This window comes from Cornus florida, unplaced genomic scaffold, assembly GCF_030987335.1.
Source record: "Cornus florida cultivar Cherokee Brave unplaced genomic scaffold, ASM3098733v1 CherokeeBrave_3.0.0_Hap2_Chr04, whole genome shotgun sequence".
NCBI lineage: Eukaryota > Viridiplantae > Streptophyta > Magnoliopsida > Cornales > Cornaceae > Cornus > Cornus florida.
The window spans coordinates 8103629-8130087 of NW_026775574.1; the positions used below are offsets into that span (position 1 = coordinate 8103629).

Genomic DNA, 26459 nt, shown 5'->3' on the forward strand with positions numbered 1-26459 from the left:
TTAGTAACTGTCAAGTTCAATCCCAGCCTAAATCACTATTCTTTTTAGGAAAATGATACTATGATTTATTATAGTGAATTAATGACTTATTTTAATTGATCTATTCATGCAGCAAATTTCTGAGTGAAACTCTTCACTTACTCATATGGTGTATATAAATAATCAATCAAAAATATTTGCTTAGGTTATTTACTTGATGCGAAATACACCAATCTCATTTTCATTAAAATATGTGTACAAAATTAATCAGAAATGTGTTGTAATTTAACTTTATTAATTCCCTACCCAAGGGTTTTAGTTCAATGCAAGCGCGTTCAGGATATTGACAGTACGGCATCAAGATTCCATTTAAACATGGTGCCACGTGTCACAAACAGCGTGGCTCAGTTCGTACCTCTTTACATACGATGCGCGCGTTCACACAGGTTTACTAATAAAATTCCAAAGAATAATCATCGTAGTTTGTCGGCGCATTTGACTTTTTCTTTCGGACAGCCGTGTTTGACCGCAATTTTTTTAGTTTTGATCTAATATTGTAATCCAACTTTGTGTTCTTGATATTATATTAATTAAATAGTTTAACTTTTCTAGAGATATATTCTTGGTTAAATTCGAAAGATGATGCAATTTGGGTTAAATTTAAAAATGTAAACACTTATATAATATATTTACTTAAATAATAGATTTAATGATATTACATTCTCGATTTTAATAAAGTTGCACCTTTTATTCTCAATTAATTTGTACTAATAGTACAACACAGTAGGGTCAAAACTCATTAAATAAAAATCAATTATTTTTTTGCATTTTTTTGTTTGTTTGCTTGCTTTTTTTATTATTATTATTATTATTTTTTATTTCCCAGGTTTGAAAATAATGCATACAAGTTTATATTGCTCATAATGATTACTCAGAAGAACTTAAAAAACAACAAAGTGTCCTATATTAAATGGTATGAAAATTAGGGAAGACATGCACATTTATTAATTAAAGTAACGTTATTAAGAGAGATCGAAACTCATATATTATATGATTCATTTAAATAATGACTTGTCTCTAATTACAACCGTTAGACAATAACTACACTACTAGCCCCCGTGGGCTTTGATTGGATGATGAAAAATGATAGCTAGTGTGGGACAGAACCAAATTAAGGTGTCATGTGGTGGGATTTGATTGGTAAATCACTACTATATATTAAATAATTCATTTAATTTTTTATTAAAAAAAAATTAACCCAATTTATTGATTAAATAAGAAATATGAATATTTGATAGCGCTTAAAAAAGGGAGCTCTCCTCAAAACGTTACTCATACTTAGTTGTAAACAGCAAAAAATTCAACTTTTCTTAACATTTTATAATAATGGTAGAGACGGTGACCAAAAAGTAAGAAGATATGTCACACACTATTTTTAATTCTTTTTCTTTTTATAGAAATAATTAGCATACCTATTTCTGTCGTATTGTTGGCTTAATAGTGTTCATGGACCACAACGTGCCGCCAAAGACAAAATATATTCACTTGTATTCATTTTAATTTATATATTTTATACCCACTACAACTAATATCCAAGATTTTGTCATTATGCTTCTTAAAATAAAATAAAATAAAATAGAATAAACAAAAATGTCAATTCGTACTAACTATTTAATACCATTTTATGACAACAAGAAATGTTATAAATGCAAATAATTTATTTTGGACAAAGATTAATTTAATTTACTATTTCTATTTTGATAAAAGATATTAATGTACAACTCTCAAAAACACACAATGAAATGGGTACAAAGCTACTTGGTAGTATTATAAAATGACAAAAACACTTTTTAATTTTTTATAAAAAAGGTGGAGAAAGATTCCAAATTTTTGTCAGATTTTGTTGGCAAATGGAAGCCCGTGAAACAACGACTAGTAATGTTTCAATTTGTGAATCATTCAAAGCCAAAGACGTAAATAGAGACCATACATATAGTTGACCACCCTGCAGAAGCTTGTCACGTGAGTTCGCCTTTTTTTCTTTTTTCCTTCTTATTAATAGTTTCTACTTTGTATTTTTAAAATTATTTTTTTATTTTTATTATTCATTTTTAGATTAAAGGAGAAAAAAGGAAAAAAAAAATTATATGAAATAACACAATTTAAATATATATTCGAAATTCAAAGTCTCACAATAGTGCCGCTTGTCCTTACTGTGTAACTTAAATTTTATTGCTTTGACGATCCACTAATCACTTCCGCTCCATTTATTGATGTCTGCTTGTCTTATTAAGGAATATATATATATATATATATATATATATTCAAATACTGATGTCGGTGGAGTAGAAGGTGATAAGAAGACGTTAAAGCTGTCTGTGTCAACTTTTCTTTTTCTTTTCTTTTTTTTTATCCGGCTGAAAGCGGAAATGTGCTACAAAAAGAGAACCATTGAGCATCAAAACACATATCTAGGAAAATTACCATTATGTCCTAATTGCAAGCTAATTGGTGGTACCCCTTCAAATGATTTCACTTCACTTGGCACACTAAAAAGTAAAAACTCAAAAATAGAAGTTGATCATTAACATTTTTTCCTTGTCCTCCGAAATGGCCTGTGCTATTGTCAATGCACTACTACCTAAACTCATTGGCACAAACACTTTTTGGTCCAACGATAAGAAAGACGAATGAATAAGCATCCCTCAAAGACACGGCATTTCAGCTCCACAAATGCTATCATCTTATAACTACTGGAGATAAAATTCCTTGTGCAGTGAAGGAACTACATACAAAAATAAATGAGGTTACAATATCTGACAACACGCAAGATGCTCACAACATATGGATATGCTTCACCCTAAAGTTCTAGAGTCCGAAAACTTCAGTCATTCGGTATACGCTGATCAAACCATCTTGGTTGATTTCAAGTGGAAATTAGTTATCCTTCCAAATAAAATGACAGCAAAGATGGTGACCAAGTATGATTCGATCGGAGAAATTCAAAAGAAGTTGGCTAGGCCTAACCAGCAAAATTTAGAAAGACTTGACCAGATAATCAATAAAGTCAATTTCCCAACCTCAAATTTCTCCTGTAGTTTATTTCAGCTGCCCAACTCTTTCCTATTTCAGTTTGAAATTTTCCTGCAAATTAATAAAAATAAAAACCATGAATAAACTCAGTAGCTACAGAGAAGATTATGCCAGCATTATACAATTATATACCGCTTAAAACAAATTAATTCTCAATTTTACCAGCAGTTGAAAGGAAAAACTCATCCAGCACCTTCCCATGTTCTGCCACAATAACATATGATAAAAGATCAGATAGTTCACCAATGTTAAGACAAACTATTCAGCTGTCTGAACTTCAAAGATATACAATGGCGAAAAAAGAAGCAGCAAATATGCTTGTAGCAAAATTGCTCTCTAATTCCAAGGCATCATATTTTCATCAAGCATTTGAAAAGAAGAAGAAGAAGAAGAAGAAGAAGAAGAAGAAAAAACTATATCAATGACTCAAGACATACATACTAGACATTTTAGTTGATATCATATGAAACTGATAATTCATTAGTTCTAAAATTTGCAACTCTGTAAATCTTATTCTGTTATTGTGAGCAGAGGCACGTCTATATAGACAGAAGTGGGGTATCAGGTGGTGACAAGAGTTGTTCGACACTGAAGCATGGTGGGAGTCAGCTTTTCACTGCCATGTTATACCCATCTCCACCAAAGAAAAAAGGCACCTACCAAAGAACGGTCGTCTCCGGCCTCCTGATCTCACATTCCTCTTTGCTATGTGGTATAATGCCAAGCTTGTGCTTAGCTTGGTTTTGATCTCTACATTCATCTTTTAATTTTGCTTGACCCAGAATTTAAAATTTATTTCCATCTCACTGTTAAGCTGCACCAAAGCTACCATAAATTCCCTCTATTGCGAGTTTAGGGGATCTTGGAGCATTCGGATGGTGGCAGAGATTCGCAACTGATGTGGACGAGGAGAAGGTCGGTGTGAGCAGGTAATGAAGTTTTAACGAAAGGGAAGAATGATTTGTAGAGAGAAAGAGCTGGGCAGAGAAGACAAAATAAAGGGTTAAAGGGAGGGAATGCTATTCTTTCTTCTTTATGTTAAAAGTATTAGACCAACTTAAGGATAAAAAAGTAAAATTACAAATTCTATTAACGACATCTAACATCAATGAGATGTTGTCAGTTTTCAAAAATAGGGGATATTGTTGCAATTTCTATAAACCTCAGGGGAGGAAAACATCGTCATCATCATTCTTGCCTTGACCCCAACTGAAGGAGGTAAGGGTAATTTATGCGGAAAAAAAAATCTTCTGTTCCCAGCTCAGGGATCAGACAATACAATTTGAGTTGAAATGTACCACTTTCATGACCAAAAACTTACCCTTTTCATATTCCAATGCTTGCAGAATCATTTCAACCTGAAAAAGTATTGAAATTGGTTAGAGAAACATGTGAAATTATCACTACAAGAAGCCAGAAGGTAGACCAAATAATTTATTAAAGCAGTGGACATATGTGTATTATATGCACCCCACAAACCCAAAAAAAATATATATATATACAAAAACAAAGAAGTTATAACTCCTTGGATCGTCTTTACAATCTTACACAGCAGCTCATATAAAGATACCAATAATTTAGAAATAAGATCAAAGTACCAAAGCATTAGTAGATGTCATGCATATACAGAAATTTTAGTTGAGTAGTCCTGGTATTTTAAAACTTGTTAGTATAACCTTGAACTCTTTGCTAAAAGGCTCAGACATTCCCATCAATAAACACGATGTCTTCATTATTTCGGGAGAGCAATATAAAAATGAGGCATTTGAGAACCTTCATTTCAAAGCTACATGTCATTTCAAGCTAACCACATTAATGATGATTATAAGAGTAATAGAGTTTCAAACTTCAGCCTTAAGGTGGCATAATAATGCCTCTCAAAAAGTTATACCACCCAATAATCCAACACGTGTACAAAGAATGGATGCGAAGTTGAGACAATCAAATATCATTTGGAAGAGAAACAAACTATTGAAGAGTTAATAATCTCTATAGTTTTTCAATGTCACTCTACACTCCACAGCTTGCTCTTGCTTGTATTAGGTACTGTAGACATAAAAAATAAAAATAAAAAGGGCTGCTTCTTCATTTTGTTTCATTTTTATTTATTTTACAACGAGTTACTGCTAATTTCTAGTATCACAGAGGAAAGTCCTAATAGATTTACATCAGAATTACTTTCAGAATAGTTTTTGAGTGAAAAAAACACACACTGGAAGCTTAAAATGTCAGTGCATTCAATCAATGCAGTCTAACATGGAAAATAACAGAGAAATCCAATCTAATTAGAATGTCAGCATAGGATAAAATTTCTTCAGTATGAACCACATCAAACCATGAGAAAAAATTCATCCATGGGCTTTGTTCTGCATTGCAATACATAAGAAATTACAAGAGAATGGCATTGTATAAATCCAATAAGTCCTAAGCCTATTTGTTTTGAAAAAACAGTTGGAATGTCATATGAATGCTAACAGGTACATACTTTGTCAAAATCTTTCACAAGATTAGCCTCCAAGGAAGAATTATTTTCATACTCCGTCCATAGCTCTTTAATCTCATCAGCTGCAAAAAAATATGACATTGAGTTACAACTAAGTTGTTGTAAATTACAAGTAATCCAAGATAGTGATTACTAATGAGTACCCCTCATTCCTCCACCAAGAACTTTGCACATTTCATCTAAAGCTGCTTGCTCCATTTGGCTCTTTTCTTCCTTAGGCACACCATCAGATGGTGTTATATCTCCAACAATGGCTATACAAGTCCAAAAATGCATCTCAAACTCCGACTCCCAAAACCATAATACCAAGGTAACTTGTTAAATTAAGAAATCGCAAGTCACCAAACAACAGAAATGGTGTAAAGAAAACGAAGAATGTGAAGTCATCAACCAATACTTTTGCTGCAAAAATTAAACAAGAAGTTCTAAATTTTGAAATCCATCCAACAACAAAAGCATATTGTACCTCTTTTAGGGCCTGTTTGGCAAACGTTTTTGTTGTGTTGTGTGTTTCATGATGCGGGTGGTGTACTGTAGTGAAGCAAAACATGGCAACATGTTTGGTAACTGGTTATGGCCATTTGAACAGTACCCCTTATTTTTTCGAAAAGAGGCCCAAAAAGGAAACACCTTCCTAATGTTTCACACTATAGTCTAAACAATTGTAGTGGGCCTTTTTAACTAGCCATAATGTCACTCAGTCGTGCAACACTTTGACGTTATCAAACACGCTTTCATGTTTTTGCTTCCAAAAATCTTGCAACAAATTTTACGTTACCAAACATGCTTCCAATCACAAATGGACAAAAACCACAACAACCACAAAACATGTTCCGATTTCGGACGAAAACGGAAACGCAAATCGACAACGGTTTCAAAACAAGCCCTTAGAGTTTAATAAGTGAAATATACAACAAAAAAAGATTATCATTTTCTAGGATCTGAGAATGGATCACACTTGCTGTAAATGTAGTAAAACATCAAGAACATGTATACAAAGAGATCAGAAAAAAGAGACAATTATTAGCACCACACCAGTGAGTTTATATGGCATCACTATTAAGAGGATAGGGAGCATCACATTTTATAATTTATCAGCATTTAAATCCAGACAAAGAAGTTCAAACACTCTATTAATTATTAGAAACATTTGGGATGCCAAAGCTTAATCTACTACTCAAATTACCAACCAATGTGTGTGCACACACACACATGTATACTCAAGTCAACTAAACTCTCATGAAAGTGTACATCAATATACAATAAGTATTACTAGATCTGGTCCAAATGCAAAATGCCTAATTATCTCACCATGATCAAGAATCACCATTCTTAACAATAAGTGCAAAACATTGAAAACGTACATGTTTAGAGGACTCCACTTTTCAGGCTTGTAAGTTTGAAATTGCTGCATTTACTATTGTATCCCTCTTTTGAATTTAGACACAGCACTGTGTAAAGCTATCTAAGGAACATTCCATGTGTATGTAACTTTGATTTCATTAGAGCGTTTTAATGTATAAAGATTGAATATTGGAATGAAAATGAGAGCTTTGAGTTAAGCTTATTTGAGTTCCCTTTGAAGTCACAAAGAGTGTTTTAATATTCAAAGATTCAATCTTTATATATTAAAACACTCTAGTGACTTCAAAGTTACCTTGATTGATATTAAATAGACCAAGTGATGGTAATATGGATAAAACATGCAAAAACAATTTAAAGCTCTCATAATGGGGAAATTGATGAGCTATAGTATTGCATCTGCTTATTCTTAACATAAAATAAAAAAATTAAAAATTAAAAATTATTATTACAAAATAATAAAACAGCAGTGACTCCATATCCTTATTTGTTTTGTATTTGGTCCATAGTCATCTTCTCAGTCATATCTGCTGTTGGAGAACAGACACTGCATTGGAATTCCTCTAGGAATTTTTTACCTCAAAGGGAAGTTCCATTTACTTTGTCTTTGGTTCATAAACTATATGCAAACAAATCCTTTTCTTTTCTTGAAGGTACATCTTTTAAATCTGTCTTTCTCAGAGACAAATTATTTTTCATGGAAATATCATCCGTGCATTATCGTAGTTAACCAGTTTAATAGAATTGCAGATTTATTAAATCTTTGGAACAATTTTTGTTCTGTCAATTATTTTAATAGAGTCTACATTATGTCACAGTTCAAGCACTTGATCCCACCAAAAAAAAAAAAAAGTTCAACAAATGGGGTAGCTTTCCCCCGATATAAAGAATATTGAATGCTGAAAAACAGTATCAGCTAATATTAAATCAGTTGCTTTAGTAGTTAGATTTATGAATATTCTCTCTAAAAAGAGACGAGCACTACAACTGGGAAAAAAAGAAGAAGAAATGAAATGACATTAAAGACAATAGTCATGGTGAAATGACAGTTTGCTTGTGCCCACCCGTAACCCCCCCAACTCCTCTTTGTGGAACAGTTTCTTATGGTATAATCTGGAGTCTGCTGACGAAACCTCTGTTCGTCGGTATAACCTTAATCGTAATAACATCTTATTGGATCCATATGACTGATCAATAATTAGTGAACCAACAGGAAGTTTTGTGACAGAAGTAAATTAAAAGAAGATGGAGGAGAATAGGTCAAAGGTCCATAACTCCAAGCAACTTCAACATTACATTAGCACTACCAAAAGACACCCTAAATTGAGCCATATCTCTTAAGGAACTACCAAAACCAGCTGGAACTTACTTCATAGTAGACCAGGCAGTTCATCAGAAACAAAAAGACCTCGTGGTTATGAAAAAAATTATTTCAACATAATGTTACCTATTGAAAAATAAATAAAGATCATCATATTGCAGCATTGATACAGCAAATTAGTGAAGTGATAAACTTTCCATCTTCATGTTAAAGAAAGAACTATTCATGGAAGATTAACACAGCATATCAAGATATCAGCAACATTATAGAATCAAAGGAATACCTTCTGCCATGTCATGCACAATTGCTATCTTGATACACCTATTAAAATAAAAACAAGAAACAGAAAATTTTAACAAATTCCTTAACTGGAAAGAAGCTAAGTGAACAAAGGATACTCATTACAAGTAAAGACAGCCATATAGCTGACTAGGGAAAAAAAAAAGATTTTAGGAAACCTATGAACTATTTACTGCTGATAGTGGACTAAGGGCACTCCAGAGATTAGGTACTGGGAACCCTAGGAAGCCTATGTGACCACAACCATCCAGACATCTTTCATATAAGGTCACAGCCTGGGTTTAGTCACCAACTTAGGTGATCAGAAAGCACCTAAGCAAAATCTGGTTCAGATACAGACTCACCTAGTTCAAACAGTTTAGTCTGCTCTCAATTCATTTACTGTTTTGAGTGTATCACTTTAAGGGCTGTTTACCACAAGATGGTCCTTCACCTTTAATTCATATAATATGCCACCTCTTGTTTCATATACCAAGCAGAAAATAACCTAGTCATCCCCTCCCCCATTGAAAATTACAAAGTTATTACCATAAAATTTGTAATAGGGATCTCATTTACTAAACACACACTACAGAAAAAAAACTCATCTCGGTTTCCAAACTTTCTGTAAAGTATCAATGGCCAAAAGCACATTAAAAATTATACCCCCCTCCACCCACATACCAGAGGTTATTAGATACATTATCTACTTGTTCATTTTTTTTCATTGGAAGATTGTAATAGGATGTGTGTCTAAGCATCACCAAGGGATCATTCACTTGAGGGTGGGGGTGGAAGAATGAGTTGGTTGTGATCAGAAGTTATAAAAGGCTGTGGGTTAATGGGCCTTTAGTTTAAGTTTCAATTTTATGCAATTAGGTTCTTACAATTTAATGTCATATTTTGATTTTGATTTATATTAAAGTACATAATGGACAACAATGTAAAGAGGAAGCGAGGAAGTGTTTGGCCCACAGAAGTAAGAAGCCCTCTGCTCTTACTATATAGAATAGCTATGGTTTTGAAAAGTCAAAACTTTTACAATTGGAGGACAGTTAGAACATCCTTCACAATCAAGCATGCAACCGTTCTTTCAGCTTATAAATCCACAAGGTGAGAGAAAAAAGTCTTCACGAATGACCGTTTTATTTCATTTTAAGATATTACAAAAAAAAAAAAAAAAAAAAGCAGGTTAACAAGCTTGAAAGTATAAAGAGCAGAAGTATTCATGTCCAACCTTTCTCTGTTGACACCAGGAAGGTCACCAACAATTAATGCCATCAATGCCATGCGGTACATATGATCAGCAATAGACTCGGGGCCTTTTATCCCATGATTGATCCATCCCTTCCGCTTTGTGCTCTACAAAAGAGAGAGAGAAAATTCCCATTAAAAGATCACAGAAGCTTCCATATAAAAAGATGATTCATGGAATCATAATATTTGGGTCTCCATGACACAAAGTACAACAAATCTAAAAGATGAAAAAATGCACAGAACTTAATATCCAAATGCACCATATAAATTAAGTTGCTGCAACAAAAGCCAGTTTAATGCCACACATCCGGCACCTTCAGAAGACAAAACAAGGTCGTTGACTCTTCCTTCCTCTGCACACCATTTAACTAGAATAATTTTATCATACTACCACAGCTCAGCCTGAGTCACAATGAGACTCTTTGTCACTGTATTGGCATAGAAGTATTTATCTATAAAGGCCATTGCTGCGATTTCTCTCCCTAAAGGATAATTAAGTTTTAGAGAGGTGGCTTTTAACTTCCAAAAAACCATCAAATGAAGGAGAAGCAAGATTGCTTCACCTTTCTCAATTAATATGGACCAACACTGACTAGCCTCTGTTAGTCACATTGTAGGACTCAATATTTTAATCCCACAGAAGGATGTGCTGCTAAAGGAAGGTGAAACCCATGGAAGGATATGCGGAGAGAGAATAATTAGACCCTAAGAGGTGGTCCCTACAAACTACTAAATACTAATGATGCAGCCAACCATGAGACCATGTGAATAATTGTGCAACTGCAAACCAGTCATTCACCATCTGAATCAATTTTTGTGTTATTAAAGGTTTTTGGACACAAAACAATAGAATCCAATAAAGTTCAAGCAAGCATCACAGGTTAAGGAAACAATTGCATATGGGATCGTGTGATGAGCAACAGAACGGTTGGTATCAACCCTCATTCTTTCAGGTACTAAAGTCCGTGTGCATAACCACATCTCAAATTAGCAAGATCTAAGGCTGTTAGTAGCGGATATTCATTTGATTCCCAGCAGCGTTGTGCATAATTAATAGCATTAACCAGCCATCAATCACCCTATCTTATCCCTGAAAACTAAACCTTTGATGCTAAAACCTTAACCATATATCCCCCACCACTATTAGTACCTAAAAGCTTGGCTTTGTGCTTGATGCCAAGAAATTCCTGAAATCTAAATCCCAATATTTTACACAAAATTCATCCCCGAGCGGCCAAGCTTCAACAAATTCGATCCTAACCCACTTCAAAACCGTGTATTAACCTTCAGAACCACCCCTAAGAACCATATGGCAGATTCCCAGTCAACTAATTTGACAAGTTCAATCCATGACAATTGTATAACCAGAAGTAAAAAAGAGTGACTCCCCTAAGCCTTCTACAACCATTATATGTACCAGGGCACACATGCATTTGTATCTCAATGCATTCTAAATTTAAGTCACAGATCTCAAGAGGCAAGGCCCTGAATAAACGTCACATGCCCTATGGACAACATCCTCAACATGCTCAAAGAACACTTGCTTCCTGTACATGAAAGGATGAATGTAGACACCAACTCTCACAAAACTGAAAACGAACTTCAAATTGGACACCACTATATGTGTCAGCTGACAACCTTATCATCGTGCTTTGATGGGCTACATCAATCATTGAAGCTTGCGGGCTAGTAATTTGAAGCCTACAGTGGAATGCAACACTGATGACCAGTTTTTAACAAGTTAACATCACCACCCATATCCATCCTATATATCTTTCTTTCTTCAATTGAAAAAAAAAATGATGGTTGACAAAGTTAATTTTCATGCATAACTATATTCTCATTTGAATCGTGGCACCACAACCCAACCACAAGGCATTCTGGGTTTCTCTAAGGAATTTGGCACACCAAACTCAACCATTTGATTGCAACGCTAAAGGACCTATTTCTTGATTCTGTTTTTGTTTAGGTGGTAGCCTAAGTTTTGGGAATTGTTTAGATAGTTATAATTGACTAATTTGAGTCATTAATTTTCCGAGCCCCTCTACTAAAGAGCGCTCCGCGATAGCGTTATTCAGCGCATGGTGCCAGTGAGTTTGAGTATTTAAGGATAATTTCCGGAAAGATATCATACCAAAACCCAGAACCTCGTATTGATACAATGGCAATGAACATCAGCATTTGGCACAGCACTAGACACCCTTATTTATCCAATTATTGCGCACTAAATGCAACGTACCATACAAAACACCATTCTGTCTGTTTGTACCTCATATTTCCTACTATTTGAAATTCCCTCAACTACAAATTTACAATCAGAATCGTCTTATCATGACAATAAATCAGCATTTGAAATATCGAAAAGAAAAAAAGTAAAACTGGAAAATTCAGATCAAACCAAATCAAACACATGCAACCAAACAAAATAACATTTCGCAGCACACATATATATACACATATACCTTAAGGCGATGGCACAGAGTGAGAAAATCAATGGCCGAAGATGAAGACGAAGATGAAGACGAAGACGAAGACGAAGACGAAGCTTGGGTATCATCCAAATGGGTCGATCTCTTGGATCCGGATCCGAAACCATCGACGTTGGAGATCGACGATACGTTTCCAGAGTCGGAATTAGGGTTTTGGGAACGAACCGACACGAGCCTCGGACTGGGAAGCTCATTGAAAAAAGCAAACTTTAGCGAGGTCCGTTGAAAACAAGAGGGGAGGCTACGATTCAGTGGGAGTGAACAGTGAGACGATGAAGTGAGAGAAGAGGGATTAACTGCCATTGTTGCTACTGGTGCGCTGAAAACAAGTCTTTAACTCGGAAATAAGTGGAATTTGCTATTGCCTTTTGTGTTTCTGTTTCGAGTTCATACAAGGGAGAGAGAACTGGCCCGCAATTGTTTTTCGGCGGTGTGAATCTTAAAAATGGGAGAAAAACCTTCACTCATTTATTTTACTTTTATTTTTATTTTCTTGAAAAACTTAAAAGCAAAATTGAAAAGAAAGGAAATGTAATGGAAGGAACTTTTGAAATAAAATGTGATGTTTGATCGTACATCATTGAATTAAAAGAAAGGAAATTGAGGAATTTCAAATGATACACAATTTAGATATAGTGGGTTAGTTTTGTTATCCTTCCAGGAAGTGGAAGGAAAGAGAAAGAATAACAATGGAGTAATTTTTAATAAAATTTAATTAATACCAATTTTACTCTTATTTCTATAGAAGACAAAATTTATAAAAATTGAACGATAGTAAATTCATTAAGAGCAAATTACATTGACACTTATTTAGGTTTCGGTCAATATCACTCAGATGTAGAGTTGTAATGAACCGAACTGTTCATGAACAATTTGAACTCGGCTCGGGTTCGTTCATTAAGTAAACGAGTCGAGCTCGAACCCAATTTCTAAGTTCGTTTATTAACGTTTTCTAAGGTGCGTTCAGTAACGTTTTCATTTTCTGTTTTTGTAGTCGCAAAAAAACAGAAACATAATTTTGTTTTTCGAAATAAAAACAGAAAGCAAAAATAACGTTTAGTAACCTTTTCTGTTGCCACAATTTTAATAACAAAAAACAGAAAGCAGTGTTTAGTAAAACATTTGTTACAAAAATATATTTTTTTTGGAAATTTTTTTAATTTATTTTTTCATTTATCTATCAAAATCTAACTTTCAATCCAAATAAAAGATATAATCTAAAAGAGAAAAACCAATATCATAACAAGCAATATTAAAATCACAGTTCTTAATAATACATAGTAATAAAATTTATAACAACTACACCATAACAAATAATATTAAAGTCACAATTCTTAATAATATATAGTAATAAAATTCATAACAACCACATGACACTATGAATCACCCTCTATGAAAGTTGTTCCACAGCTCATTTGTGATTGAATCATGAACTCCATTCATCAGTCGTATTTTATCTTGAGTAACTCTTACATCAGCTGGGACATGAGGTGTAGAGGTACTAGCTGATTCATCTTCTTCAAGACCAACATTCTCATTTTCATATTCATTAAATAAACGATCTAAACGTGCTTCATCACAAATGAAATTATGGATTGTGCAACAAGCAACTACGATTTGTGCTTGCATGTCTACATCATAACTCGACATCAACTTAAGAATGGGAAAACGTTTCTTAAGTATCCTAAAACAACGTTCAATGACATTTCTAAGTGATGAGTGTCTATAGTTGAATAACTCTTTAGGGCCTCGTACTTGTCCCCTACGACCTCTATAATCTTGCAAATGATACCAAACACCACGATGTGGTGCTAAGAATGTAGACATATTAGCATATCTGGAATCAACTAGGTAGTACTTACCTGTCACAAAATATTACTACACATTAATGTATATTTTTAATATAAGCATAAACAACTTTACAACAACAACAACATTACCTTCAGGTGGTGTTGGAAATTGCATACTATCATTGAAAATAGTCTCCATTAAAACTCTTGAGTCATTTACACTACCTTCCCATCCAGCCAATACATAAGAAAATCTCATGTCAAAAGAACACACGGCCAAAATATTTTGTGTTGTATCTGACTTCCTCCCTCGATAAGGAATTTGATTTGATGATGGAACATATGCGTGGATGTGTGTTCCATCAATTGCTCCAACACAATTCTACATTTGTAATATATTTATATATTTTTTGAATTTCATAATACAAAAAAAAAATAATAAGGAAATAAAAATATACTTGAGTTACAAAAAAAAAAAAAAAAAGAAAACTAACCTTGAAGAATGGATAAAACTTATCATTGTTGCGGATTTCTGGAGGTACAATGTTAAAATCTGGTGGACGAATTATTTGCTGCCCCAATTTACACACATAATAAAGGCATCGATGAAAATATTTGGAGACTGTACCTGTAGAATGTTGAAATCTCTCAGCCACTACTCAAACTATCTCATTGTGTGCAAGAGTATACAAGAACATTCCTACTTGCTCTTGCACAGTTAAGTACCTAGAATCTTTTAATCCCAATCCCTTCAATCGTTCACATAGATTTATGAAGACATGCACTTCCATCCTGAACATTTGAAAACATCTAGCAGGGTGGCCACTCAATATTTCAAGCATATAAGCATGGCCTTGAAGCCCAGAAGTTCTACATGGCCTTGGCTTCATATTACATTCAAAATACTCGTCCATTAGTAAAACAAATAAAAATAAAATGTGCTCATCGTCGTCATCATCACCATCATCGTAAGTACGCAAAAATTCCAATGGGTCCATTATAATAAACCTGGTAGAATTACATATTACAATATTAATTATCACAAATAACTACATAATCATCATATAAAGCCACATAATTATCACATAAACCACATAATTAATTATCACATAAAGTCACATAGTTGTTACGTAAAAGTCTAAACATAGAATAACATAAACATAACAAAATAAACCATAACCATAACCATTGTGTCCGAATCACTAAGGAAAACAAAATAAACACTACACATTGATCTGTTAGGAAACGTGTTAGATTTAAAAACTTTTTGAGGGATTTTGATTCATAGATCTTGATTCATCACATAGAGACAAGTTTTATGCAAAAATAAAATATGATGTATCATTCAATTAACAGATTGAATACTTATATCAAAGGTCTGAGTTAATCTTTAAAACTTTCCTCTAAAGTGAATGTTCTCACTTATTGTAAATCCCTTAGCAAGATGTCTTCTCCTTGGATCTCCATTTTTTTGGTAATTGTTTTGTCTTTAGGAATCACTCATAAACCTCTATGAATGACCTTAGAAAACTAGGCTTGTGGGAGCCTCCATTAGATGAGAACATTAACCATAATTTTCTAGAGAGAAAAAATATATTCCTTTTTCCTTCTCATCAAAATCACCCCTAAAATATATATAGACCATGTATATTTATAGTCAACATAAAAATAAAGAAAAGGAAACAACAAATCCTTCTCAATCTCTAATTCACATGTCTCAAATCTAATATGATTCCAATATCAAGTTGGGCTATGAGTGAGAATCCATTGGGCCTATTATTTTATTGGCTACAATGAATTAACAATTGGCCCGATCCATAGACCCAATTCAATTAATTCATAAATTAATTTCTACTCCACTAAAATAAATTTAATTGAACTTCAATTAAATAATAAATAACCTCTAAGTCAATATTGCACTTTGATCCCTCTATGCATAATTAGTTATCGGATAAATAAAGCCATCAATCCGACTACTTAATTAATATATTTATTTTGGTACCTTTGATTATTTCTGGCTCGATCACAATAAAACATTTGTTTGACAAAATAATAATTTAAATAAATAAATATATAATAAATCATTTTGTCTAAAAACACACGAAGGCCTTTGAATTTACTTTGTGATCAACCATAATCAATACAAAATAAATACAAGTAGTAATGATGCAAATATTGAAAATATAACCTTCTAACTATTAATTACATAACTACCCAAAGTGTCGGTCTAAGGATCCCGAAGAATCCGCCGAACAAATCAAAGTAATTATTAATTAATAAAAAAGTCTATACTTTTCTCATGCTTAAGAGTCAAATGCCATGACGGTGATAGGGAGCAATTACATTTGACGGCTCTTGCAATATATCTCAACCTAACGTGGATCCAGTTCAAGTCTTAATTAATTATGATTTCATCCATAATTACCGACTATGAATAATGTGATGTCTGTGTAAGTATATGTGTATTATGTGATGTATATTGAGTAAAAGAAAAAGAGAAAACAAATTAAAATTTTGTTGGGACCCACCACCACACCCAAAAAGGGTTTGAGATCACAATTGGTCTCTATTTTTCTTCTCTCCCACTGGCCCTTCCTTCTGTCTCTATTTCTTGATTTTTCTTTTTCTTTTTGAACTTAAACTTCATTCTTAGATTACTCCTCCACTTCTTGCCGGATTTAGGTGCCGTTTGAGGCAAAACGACGAGTGTGACGAGCTCTACGTGTTGATGCAAGCAATTTTCAGTTTTGAGCCTTCTTTAGAACTTGAAAATTTAGACCCATTTTCTAGGGTTTTGGTGCAATCTTGAGGTAGGGGCCCTTAATTCATGAAATCTTGTACCTTAGTGAGTTAATTGCCTCTAATTGTTGTTTAATTTGATTAATTGTTTAAAATCTAGAGAATTGTTGATATGTATGCATATATGTTAGTTGTGTGACTATATTTGTTGATTGTTCTATGTGAAGCATGTTTAGGACTTGATTATATATGTTCATTGTGCTAGAACTTGTTATGTATAAGCATGTTATGACTTTCTTGATTATTCTTGCGAATTATGCCATGTTGCTTAAATTGGATAAAGTATGGAATGATGAACTTGTGTATGTCATTAAGGTATTCATGCATTAACATTGGGCAGGAAAAAGGAAAGAATTGATTTACTTCAAAAAGGGGAAATTTCGGGAAAGTGTTTTTAATGAAATGATTTTATGCGAAACCCGGTCGCTGCGGGGTTACCAACGGGCCGGAGGTTAATATAGCCTAGAGGGGACTAGGAAGTCGCTCTAGTGTGGTTGAGCTAGCTGGGCCCCATAATGACGCCGCGGGGTTACCAAGGGTCAGGGACACTAGCCAATCCTCCTCTCGTGTCGCGGCGGGGTTACCAAAGGGCGGGTTGTATTAACGTTTGAAAGTGATGGTTTTGAGAATGAAAATGGGGAGTGTCATTGACATGCATTGCATTTCATTGCATTGCATTGCATTGTTTATAATTGGAATTGAATTGTATGTTGTATTTGATCCCCTACGTTGTATGATCCCTATCTCCCATTGGCCTATGCTTTGCTTGAATTCACAAGGACACAAGATTTGTGTCTTAAGTGTCACCTACTGAGCATATAGCTCACCCTACTATTTATACATTTTTTTTCAGGTCTTGGAAAAGAACCGGTGGACAACAACCCACCTCAAGCCTGAGCGATACTAGAAGCTCACTTTTGTGTCTTTTGTATATCTCCCATTATTTTTGCAAAGCACTAAAAGTGTGAAGGTGTATATGTATATTTTGCAAAACTTTGTCATGTAATGTAATTAAGGTATTTGATGATATTTTGGATGTGAATTTGATAACATGTAAGCCTTATTGATGAATGGGGAGAGTAATACTAGTTTGAAGTATTATTGAGGTCATTTGATTGTGTATCATCATCTACTATTGCCGTGAATTCGGAATTTGAGCCATGATAGGTTAAAAATGCAATTAAACAGGTTGTGATAGGCCTATTTTTAGGGGAGTATGAGAACAAGTTCACCTCACTGTCCCGTTTTGCTCCAGAAGTGGTGAGAGATGAAGCTAACAAGACTTGGAAGTTTGTCTCGGGTCTTAATGATCGAATGAGGCCGTTGATCACGGCACAGTTTATTAAGGTTTACTCTGAAGCAGTGGAAAGGGCTTTGATGCTGGAGGCTGACAATAGGGAGAAGGATACAAGAAGAGAGCAATTGAAACATAAGAGGGGTGCAGGGCCATCCTCAGAGGGATCTTCTTGGAAAAGGAACAGGGGCAGTCCATCTCAGTTTCAAGGGCAACAGTCTACAAGATCTGCTCCTACCACTCCTATGCCAGCTGGACCTGACAGGAGTGCAGTTGTTTGTTATCAGTGTCAGCAGCCCGGACATTACAAGTCCAGTTGTCCGATGAGATCGTCTTCAGTTTTGTCAGCTCCGAAGGCTTGTTATGGGTGTGGCCAGCAGGGTCACTTGATTCGTGATTGTCTGAGTCAGAGAGCAGGCACCGTTAGTGGCAGAGGGTCACAGCAGAGGCTGTCACAATCGGCTACAGTTCAGTCAGGTTTCAGACCACTACCACCACAGCCTACTATGTCTTCACAGGGTTCACGGTCAGTTAGGAGGGATACTCCTACTATGTCAGTGCAGCAGTTAGGTGTTTAGGTTGGCAGTCCTCAGGCACAGGTACCACAGGGATGTGTTTTTGCACTGGCACAGACTGATGCATCTTCTGGACCGTCAGTTCTTCGAGGTATATTTCCAGTGTTTGATTGTTGGGCCCGTGTTTTGTTTGACTCTGGTGCATCTTATTCTTTCATTTTATCATCATTTGCACTTGCATCGGGGTTAGAGGTTAGTTTCATGGATCGGGCGTTATGTGTTGATACTCCAGTTGGGGTTTCAGTGTCTTTGAGCCGAATTGTGCGGGAGTGTCCCATTGTGATAGTCGGGCAGACTTTCGTGTTTGACCTTATCCTCCTGGAGATGACTAGCTTTGATGTCATTCTTGGGATGGACTGGTTAGCTTTCTTCCATGCCACGATTGATTGTTTCAGAGGGAGAGTTATGGTTTGCACTCCCGAGGGAGACTGTTTCTTTTTCGTGGGAGATCGGAGTGATTCCCACATTTCATCTTTTCATGGAGTTTGTGGACAGAGTCGTGGTGATTACTTCTTGGCTAGTCTTATAGCCGAAGAGGATGATGTTATGGAAAAAGAGTATCTTGCAGTTGTTCGTGATTTTCTGGATGTTTCCAGAGGATTTGACAGAGTTGCCTCCACATCGAGAAGTGGAGTTCTCTATTGAATTGATGCCAGGTACCGCGCCGATTTCTATGGCATCGTATCGTATGGCACCAGTTGAATTGGAAGAATTAAAGAGGCAACTTGATGATTTGAGGATGAAAGGTTTCATACGACCGAGTGTGTCACCGTGGGGCCCACCGGTCTTGTTTGCTAAGAAGAAAGATGGTTCTTTGAGGTTGTGCATTGATTACAAGAAGTTGAATCGTGCCACCATAAAAAATAAGTATCCTTTGCCAATGATAGATGATTTATTTGATCAGTTGAGGGGAGCCAGTTGTTTCTCGAAGATTGACTTGAGGTCTGGCTATTATCAGTTGCGGGTTAGGGATGAGGATATCCAGAAGACAGCATTCCGTACACGGTATGGACACTATGAGTTCCTTGTTATGCCTTTTGGCTTGACTAATGCGCCAGCGGCATTCATGGACTTGATGAACCGCGTCTTTCACGATTACTTGGACCAGTTTGTGGTAGTTTTCGTGGATGACATTCTTGTGTACTCACGGACTCGGGAAGATCACGAGGTCCATTTGAGTATTGTTTTACAGATTTTGCAGGAGCACCGATTGTATGCCAAATACGAGAAATGTGAGTTTTGGCTACAGAAGGTGAAGTTTTTGGGGCATGTTGTTTCAGAAGGTGGAGTATCAGTTGATCCATCAAAGGTTGAAGCAGTTTTAACTTGGGAGCGACCTAAGAATGTGTTTGAGATCCGCAGTTTTCTTGGTTTAGCGGGTTACTATCAGAGATTTGTGAAAGATTTCTCCCGTTTGGCAGCTCCTATGACCTGTTTGACCCGGAAAGGGGTCAAGTTTGTCTGGAATGAAGCCTATGAGTCATCCTTTCAGGAATTGAAAACAAGGTTGACTACGGCTCCAGTGTTGGTGATACCTGAGCGTGGCCTAGGTTATGTGATCTATTGTGATGCTTCACGTGATGGTTTAGGGTGTGTGTTGATGCAGGATGGTAGAGTAGTGGCTTATGGGTCTCGGCAGTTGAAGACTCACGAGTACAACTACGCTACTCATGATTTAGAATTAGCGGTAGTTGTATTTGCCTTGAAGTGTTGGAGACATTACTTGTATGGTGAGAGATTCGAGGTATTTTCAGATCACAAAAGTCTCAAGTACCTTTTCTCCCAAAAGGACTTGACCAACAGACAGAGGCGATGGGTCGAATTCTTGTAGGACTACAATTTTGACTTGCAGTATCATCCGGGCAAGGCGAACGTGGTAGCGGATGCCTTAAGCCGGAAATCTCGTGGAACTTTGGCCAGTTTAGCTATTCGGAAGTGGAAGATGCTTGAAGACCTGGCAGAGATGGGATTACAGTGTTGTGATGATGATGCTTGCAGTGAGTTGGCATTCTTATTTAGTTTTGTGGCTCAGCCTACTCTTGTTGTACGAGTGATTGAGTCACAGAGACAGGACCCGGACTTAGATGCCATCCACGCTTTGATCTCTAGTGGTGAGACAATGAAAGATTGGGCCTTGCATGCAGATGGGGGTCTACGGTTCAGGGGTTTGTTGGTGGTTCCCACAGTATGTCGTGAGGATGTCCTACGGGAGTTTCACACTTCCCGTTTTGCAGTTCATCCAGGTGGTACCAAGATGTATCACAATTTAAGACGTCAGTATTGGTGAAACGGGATGAAGAATGATGTTGCACAGTTTGTGGCTAGATGCCTTACCTGTCAGCAGGTGAAGGCCGAGCATCAGAGGCCAGCAGGTTTGTTGCAACCATTACCTGTAGCGCAATGGAAATGGGAGCATATCGCTTTGGATTTTGTGACAAGTTTTCCAAGGTCACGAAGGGGCAATGAGTCCATATGGGTCATCATTGACAGATTGACCAAGACGGCTCACTTTTTGCCTATTAAGGCAACAGATGATGCAGAGAAGCTTGGTGTATTTTATGTGAAAGAGATTGTAAGGTTGCATGGAGTTCCTGTAACCATTGTGTCAGATAGGGATGCTAAGTTCACTTCGAAGTTCTGGGAAGGACTTCAAGCAGCGTTTGGTTCAGCGTTGCATCTTAGTACGGCATTCCATCCACAGACGGACGGTCAGTTGGAGCGTACTATCCAGATTTTGGAGGATATGCTTCGGGCATGTGTGCTTGACTTGGGTAGTAGTTGGGAGATCACCTTCCACTTATTGAATTTGCCTACAACAACAGTTATCAGGCGAGCATTCAGATGGCTCCATTTGAGGCGTTGTATGGTAGACCTTGTAGGTCTCCTGTTTGTTGGACTGAGGTAGGCGAGACAGCCGCCTTAGGACCCGACATTGTACTCGAGACTACTGAGAAGATTAAGTTGATAAGACAGAGGTTACTTACAGCTCAGAGCCGACAGAAGAGCTATGCGGATAAGCGGAGACGACCGTTATCCTTTGAGGTGGGAGACCACGTTTTTCTACGGGTTTCTCCACGGAAGGGATTGATGAGATTCGGAAAAAGTGGCAAGTTGTCGCCACGATTTATTGGACCGTTTGAGATTTTGGACCGAGTAGGAGAGGTTGCCTACATGCTTACTTTACCACCACAGATGGACAGAGTTCACAATGTCTTTCATGTATCGATGTTACGAAAGTACGAGCCGGATCCATCTCACATTTTAAGTTGGGTTGATGTGGACATTGATAAGGATGTTTCCTAAGAGGAACGACCAGTTCAGATTCTTGACACACAATAGATAGTCTTGAGGAACAAGACGATACCAATGGTGAAAGTCATTTGGAGACACTACGGAGTCGAGGAGGCTACTTAGGAGCTTGAACAGGAGGTTCGCTCCAAGTACCCAGCGTTGTTTTCTTCCTCAGGTATGTCTTGATTTCGAGGACGAAATCTTTTTAAAGTTGGGGAGAATGTGATGTCTGTGTAAGTATATGTGTATTGTGTGATGTATATTGAGTAAAAGAAAAAGAGAAAACAAATTAAAATTTTGGTGGGACCCACACCATACCCAAAAAGGGTTTGAGACCACAATTGGTCTCCATTTTTCTTCTCTCCTGCTGGCCCTTCCTTCTGTCTCTATTTCTTGATTTTTTTTATTTTTTTTGAACTCAAACTTCATTTTTAGATTACTCCTCCACCTCTTGCCGGATTTAGGTGCCGTTTAAGGCAAAACAACGAGTGTGACGAGCTCTACGCGTTGATGCAAGCAATTTCCAGTTTTTAGCCTTCTTTGGAACTCGAAAATTTAGACCCATTTTCTAGGGTTTTGGTGCAATCTTGAGGTAGGGGCCCTTAATTCATGAAATCTTGTACCTTAGTGAGTTAATTGCCTCTAATTGTTGTTTAATTTGATTAGTTGTTTAAAATCTAGAGAATTGTTGATATGTATGCATATATGTTAGTTGTGTGACTATATTTGTTGATTGTTCTATGTGAAGCATGTTTAGGACTTGATTATATATGTTCATTGTGCTAGAACTTGTTATGTATAAGCATGTTATGACTTTCTTGATTATTCTTGCGAATTATGCCATGTTGCTTAAATTGGATAAAGTATGGAATGATGAACTTGTGTATGTCATTGAGGTATTCATGCATTAACATTGGGCAGGAAAAGGGAAAGAATTGATTTACTTCAAAAAGGGGAAATTTCGGGAAAGTGTTTTTGATGAAATGATTTTATGCGAAACCCGGTCGCTGCGGGGTTACCAACGGGCCGGAGGTTAATATAGCCTAGAGGGGACTAGGGAGTCGCCTTAGTGTGGTTGAGCTAGCTGGGCCCTATAACGACGCCGCGGGGTTACCAAGGGTCAGGGACACTAGCCAATCCTCCTCTCGTGTCGCGGCGGGGTTACCAAAGGGCGGGCTGTATTAACATTTGAAAGTGATGGTTTTGAGAATGAAAATGGGGAGTGTTATTGACATGCATTGCATTTCATTGCATTGCATTGCATTGTTTATAATTGGAATTGAATTGTATGTTGTATTTGATCCCCTACGTTGTATGATCCCTATCTCCCATTGGCCTATGCTTTGCTTGAATTCACAAGGACACAAGATTTGTGTCTTAAGTGTCACCTGCTGAGCATATAGCTCACCCTACTATTTATACATTTTTTTTCAGGTCTTGGAAAAGAACCGGTGGACGACAACCCACCTCAAGCCTGAGCGATACTAGAAGCTCACTTTTGTGTCTTTTGTATATCTCCCATTATTTTTGCAAAGCACTAAAAGTGTGAAGGTGTATATGTATATTTTGCAAAACTTTGTCATGTAATGTAATTAAGGTATTTGATGATATTTTGGATGTGAATTTGATAACATGTAAACCTTATTGATGAATGGGGAGAGTAATACTAGTTTGAAGTATTATTGAGGTCATTTGATTGTGTATCATTATCTACTATTGCCGTGAATTCGGAATTTGAGCCATGATAGGTTAAAAATGCAATTAAACAGGTTGTGATAGGCCTATTTTTAGGGGAGGTCATGCCGAATTTTTTTTGTTTAAAAAGTATTAGTTTTGGGATCGTTACAAACAATTTATGATTACTATTTATATTCATGTATTGATCACCATCACATACATATATAAATATCTCTTGTAATCAAGAGGACACTATCAATTTTATAATGAATCGAAACATAATACATTTAATTCACCAATTGTACAGAACATAAATATTTCAGAAACGTCAGGAACATATGTCACTTTAATCCAAATGGGAATTTGCTATGTCAGGGCATATAAATCCCAACAGCTCCCACTTGCCCTCATAGCCAATTCAAATTGCATCTAACTCCAATGTTATCCAGGTGTTGATCAAAACTATTGATCGACGACACCTTTGTTAATGGATCAACAAAGTTGTGTTCTAATGCAATGTTCTAGCCACAAGTACATTTTCTTGCCGGACAATATCATGTAGAACATGATACTTCCTATCAGTGTATTTCATTCATCTATGGAACCTCGGGTCATTGGTTTGGACTACTTCTGCACTATTGTCGCAATATAGCTTGATAGGCAGGCTAGTATGCTCCACAACCTCTATATCAGTGAGATCAAACCAAAAGGCTTACTTTGCCGCCTTTAAGGCTGCACTGAACTTCCCCTGCAGGTTTGAGTCAGCAAATGAAATTTGCTTAACAATCTACTAACTGATTTCCCTTCCATTGAGTGAACATACAATAAGTCATGAACCTTATAGTATCTACTTCCGATTGAAAATCATAACTAGCATACCTGACTAGGACCATATCATCATATCCAAAAATGAGTATGAGACCATTGGTTCTCCTAAGGTACTTAATGATATTTTTCACAACCGACCAGTTATCAAGTCCAGAATTGGATTGATATCTACTGACTATCCCTACTATGTAACGGATGTCCTGTTTGGTATAGACCATGGCATATATGAGACTCCCATATGCCAAAGCATATAGTTTTAGTCTCATTTGTTCAATCTCCTCTGCTAGTCTTGGAAAACTACTTACTAGAGAGAGCAATCCATATCAATAAAGTAAGAACTCATTCTTTGAGTTATGCATACCAAACCTGGTCATTACTTTATCAATGTAGGATTATTAAGATAAGCCTATTTTCCTTTTAACCTGATCTTGCAAAAGCTTGATCTTAGCAATATAGCTAACATCTTGAAAATCCTTCATTTAAAAGTAATTGAACAACTACCTCTTTATTGATGACAAAACTTCCACATCATTCTTAATGAGTAGGACGTCATCGATATATATAGAATCAGAAAAATAATGACATTCCCTTGTACACTCATGATTTATTCACTAAGAAATCTTCTGGTATCTTTTTGTAGATTAACTTGTCTTCCATAGGTATCACCCTACTAGAAAGTTCTACAAGATCCCTGATTTAAATAAAATACATCGATTCCAACTCTAATTTCATAGCAACTCGACAAAACGATTTGTATCCATATCGGTTCACGCTTCCATGTAGCTTATTGGGTCCAACTCATGTTTAACAGGGATGTCTATAACGGTCTTACCTAAAAACATGATTCTGTTGGATTGGATAATAATCCTCCCATTATAATAATGTACCGATAAAGGAATCTGTGTATTAGATGATGCTGATGCATCAATAGGGAATTCATATATTATTCTTAATTTCTATAATAAGTGTGTTCATCTGTGGTACATCTGGTACTCATACCATATTCTCTAACACTATGCTACTAGGTATATGATTCATAATATGATCTTCCTATAGATAAACAGTGAGTGTATACAATTAACTTTTATAATTGAGATCATAAAATAATCCATCCTAGTGCCTTTTAGAGTAGCTATCAAATCTATCATGCGTATGCTTTGTTTCCAACTTACTTGTCCATATCAAGTGCACATGTGCAAGACTACCCCATATGTGCATGTGATTTAAACTAAGATTTAGTAAAAAACACAGCTCAACGGTATCCTTGAGACAGACTAAGATGGAATGCAATTCATAATGTGCATTGATATCGTCAAAGCTAAACTATAAAATGAAATAGATAATGTAGCATAACAGATCATAGATCTAACCATGTTAAGAGGAATTCTATTATTCCTTTTTGGACACCTAAATCCATTTAGCGTCAATTGCGAAAAACCTGGTATTCCACACCCTCATTGACCATATAGTCTTTGCACTATCCCAAGAAATACTCATATCCACGATCAGATCGGATTGTTTTGATAAGTTTACCTAATCTGTGCTTTACATCAGTCTTGACACTTTCAGAATGTACCAAAAGTTTAAGACTCGTGTTGCATCAGATAAATTTATCCAAAACGTGAGTAAACTTGCTTGGATGTTCATAAGACTACATGTGTCTGTGTGTACCGACTCAAATTGTCCTTTATGTCTATTTCATCTGGCTGATTAAGCCCTTAGAGTTATCTATCCTTCAAAACAGGATTCATAAGTTTGGATTAGGCTCTTCTGCCTCACTAGGTAATAAACTTTCTTTGACCAATCTTTGAATCTCATTTTGATTGATTATAACTCAATAATAGACACTAAAAATACAATGAGTCGGGAATAACAAATTTTCTCTTAACATTCAATCTAGGAGATGCAACATTAGTTTCTAC

General features: G+C 36.0%; 2 protein-coding genes across 2 annotated transcripts; both read right to left on the reverse strand.

Moving 5' to 3' along the window:
- Positions 1-2536: 2536 nt before the first annotated feature.
- LOC132302687 (uncharacterized) lies at positions 2537-12748 on the reverse strand. Its single transcript, XM_059799602.1, has 8 exons — positions 12257-12748; positions 9775-9899; positions 8542-8579; positions 5719-5829; positions 5558-5637; positions 4394-4430; positions 3235-3276; positions 2537-3123 (listed from the first exon to the last, which is right to left on the reverse strand). Exons 1-8 carry the CDS (start codon positions 12584-12586, stop codon positions 3047-3049), a joined length of 840 nt encoding a protein of 279 aa, XP_059655585.1. The 5' UTR covers positions 12587-12748; the 3' UTR covers positions 2537-3046.
- A 918-nt stretch (positions 12749-13666) lies between these two features.
- LOC132304687 (protein ALP1-like) lies at positions 13667-15071 on the reverse strand. The gene is made up of 4 exons (XM_059802420.1): positions 14778-15071; positions 14568-14645; positions 14224-14455; positions 13667-14145 (listed from the first exon to the last, which is right to left on the reverse strand). The coding sequence occupies exons 1-4, from the start codon at positions 15069-15071 to the stop codon at positions 13667-13669; spliced, it is 1083 nt and encodes a 360-aa protein (XP_059658403.1).
- Positions 15072-26459: the final 11388 nt, after the last annotated feature.

Coding starts and splice junctions, on each gene's coding strand:
- LOC132304687 (XM_059802420.1), bottom strand. CDS start 15,071: ATGGACCCATTGGAATTTTTGCGTACTTACGATGATGGTGATGATGAC. Junction 14,646..14,777: donor ACTTAACTGTGCAAGAGCAA/GTAGGAATGTTC, acceptor AAATTGGGGCAG/CAAATAATTCGTCCACCAGA. Junction 14,456..14,567: donor AGTTTTATCCATTCTTCAAG/GTTAGTTTTCTT, acceptor TTACAAATGTAG/AATTGTGTTGGAGCAATTGA.
- LOC132302687 (XM_059799602.1), bottom strand. CDS start 12,586: ATGGCAGTTAATCCCTCTTCTCTCACTTCATCGTCTCACTGTTCACTC. Junction 5,830..8,541: donor TGTGCATGACATGGCAGAAG/GTATTCCTTTGA, acceptor GGACTTGTATAG/CCATTGTTGGAGATATAACA. Junction 3,124..3,234: donor GTTTTTCCTTTCAACTGCTG/GTAAAATTGAGA, acceptor ATTAATTTGCAG/GAAAATTTCAAACTGAAATA.